The sequence below is a fragment of the Pterocles gutturalis genome, unplaced genomic scaffold, assembly GCF_000699245.1.
Source record: "Pterocles gutturalis isolate BGI_N339 unplaced genomic scaffold, ASM69924v1 scaffold17613, whole genome shotgun sequence".
Lineage (NCBI taxonomy): Eukaryota > Metazoa > Chordata > Aves > Pterocliformes > Pteroclidae > Pterocles > Pterocles gutturalis.
In genome coordinates this window covers 1-2,542 of record NW_010120847.1, presented here as the reverse complement: position 1 = coordinate 2,542, position 2,542 = coordinate 1, and the positions used below count along the sequence as shown (strand labels likewise).

Here is a 2,542-nt window from a genome sequence, read left to right as displayed (position 1 = left end):
CCTTTTATAGATAGAAAGTATGCTACTTTATCACAATTTTCAGTATGAAATCTGAATACATTTAATGAAATCTGCTGATTGAAGTTGAACTTTTGTCCCATACAGCATTAACATCGCTGTACTGCCGAGAGTTGAGTACAGTTTGAGAAGAGTGCACTTTTTTTTTTCTTCCCATTTGCACTGAATATTATGGAATTGTTATCACTGGAAGCTTTCACTTTTAATCTTTATATTTAAAAACAAGAGCATTCACAAACACACATGAAAGAGTATACTAGGGAAGAGCTTCTTGTGTTTATTGTGCAACTTCTAAAGAAACAAAAAGTAACAACCACAAGTCTCTAAAGGACGAGGATGGGTGGAATGGATGAATGGATGGATGGATGGCCAAATAAAAAGGAAAAGGAACAATCAGTAGTTTGAAACATGCTAAGATACTAAAGATACTCATAACTGTTAATCTATTTCAGTTACCTTTTCTGTTCTCTTCTAATAATTAAATCCAGACATCACACAATTAGTCACTAGATCTGCTCAAAACTGATGCTTTTAATATATCAAAATATATATTTTTTGAATCAATAAATACCTACAGGGAAAAATTGTCTTTTCTAATAAATAGTAATTTAGGAAAAACAGGTGTAGCTCTTTGTTTCATACTGTTACTATTCAACTTCAAATTGGAATGGGACGTAAGTAACATTTTTCAAAGAACACAGCATAAGAATAGCAAGCAACATGAAAATAATGTAGGTAAGAGATTTTTTTATAGCTTTTTGTTACATTTGATTCTTTCATCTAATTGGAAAGCAAGAAAAGTGATACTAAACAACATGTGGCTTGTGTTTTCAGCAACAATGCAAAGCATTACCATATTTGTTTTCCAGTCCAGCAATACTGTAAATAGAGTGCAAGGCTGAAGAAAAAAAAAAAAAAAAAAGAATCCTTCACAAAGGTGATTTGGACTATTTCCTGCATAACACACTAATAGCTGGTGACACAGGGCTCTGCTGTGTAATGACACTAAGTGCAGACCACCCCGTTCTGTGCTACACTCTGATGCTGTGCCAAACGCAAGCCACTGGTGGCTGGTCCTCACAAGGCATCAGCAGGGAAGGCGTGCCCTGGTATGCACCTTCCCCCCTTCTGCCACTATCAGGGTTAAGGGTGCCCATGACATGGGATCAGGTCTCCTGCCTGCTTGCTGTTTTGTGCATGCAAGCACAGACTATATTGTAACAGCATGGAGCAGGGAAGCTGTAAATACTGGTTTCTCATGAAAAGTTTTCATGAGAGAGAGAAAAAAATAAAAAAGACAACACAGCAAAGGCAAAAAGTCTTGAAATAATTCTGGATAAATTATCACAACTGCAATGTGAAGCTGTCAGCTCCTACCCTGCAAGCTACTTACAGAAGCCAGGCCCATTATCCGGGGGAATGTAAGGGATGAACATCCATCTGGACTTTGTCCAAAAGTAGTGTACGGTGTCTGAAACCAAGCCTTCTCGTTAGCCCAAACCACATCACATAGAGGCAATATAGATGCTCCAAGTCCAATGGCTGGGCCATTTACTGCTACAATGATAGGCTTCTTAAACTGAATAAAAGTATTCACAAAATTCCTAAAGAGAAACAAAAACATGCACTCACTACATATATAGAAAGAGTAAAATGACACCATCCCTTGAAAACATAGTAATAAATTCATCTGCACAGTCACATCACTTTCAAAACCAACCTGATAGCCTTCCACAATGAGGTGGTTAGCATGGTGGATGAGGGGAGAGCAGTGGATATTTTCTACCTAGACTTCAGAGTGAGGCTTTCAGCGCTGTCTCCCATAAGCGCAACAAGCTGTTGATAGATGAGCCAGATGAGCAGTGAGGTGAACTGAAAAATGTCCTAATGGCTGGCCCTGGGGGTGGTGACCAGTGACACGAAGTCTAGTTGGAGTCCAGTAACTAGTGGTGCACCCCGGGGGGGTCAGTACTGGGTTCAGTAGCGTTTAACACTTCATTCATGATCTGGATGATGGGGCAAACCGTACCCTCAGCAAGTTTCCTGATGATACAAAACTGGGCTGATATACTGGGGGGGGGGCATGTTGCCATCCAGAGGGACTTGACAGGCAGGAGAATCTGGCTGACTGGAACCTCATGAAGTTCAACAAGGGAAGTGCAAAGTCCTGGGGAGGAACAGCTCCAGGGACTAGTACAGGCTGGGGGCCACCCCAACTGGTTGGAAAGCAGCTTGGCAGAGAAGGACCTGAGGGGTTCTGGTGGACACCACAAGCCAGCAATGTGTCCTTGTGTCAAACTTTCTTCATAGTAGCTACTAAGATGCTGTGGTTTGGATTTGTGCTAAGATGGCTTGTAACACACCAATCTTCGTAGTTGCTGCCAGGACAGTCAAGGACTTTTCAGCTTCTCTGCTGTGCCAGTGTCTGCAGGTGCAGGATAAGCTGGGAGGGAGCACAGCCCCAGTTACTAGCCTAGGATTTGTTCTTAGGTTTTGATTGAGACTCAAAGTGGCCAATAATCTA

At 41.4% G+C, this 2,542-nt stretch overlaps 1 protein-coding gene across 1 annotated transcript in view; it reads right to left on the bottom strand.

Moving 5' to 3' along the window:
• The window catches only part of LOC104464366 (chromodomain Y-like protein), a gene marked incomplete at its 5' end in the record, with an annotated part of 6,077 nt that extends 4,455 nt beyond the window's left edge, over positions 1-1,622 (bottom strand). The window contains one exon of the mRNA XM_010077046.1: positions 1,412-1,622. Within this exon, the coding sequence (XP_010075348.1) occupies positions 1,412-1,622 (211 nt within the window). The remainder of the gene's footprint in view (positions 1-1,411) is intronic.
• Between the last annotated feature and the right edge of the window lie 920 nt (positions 1,623-2,542).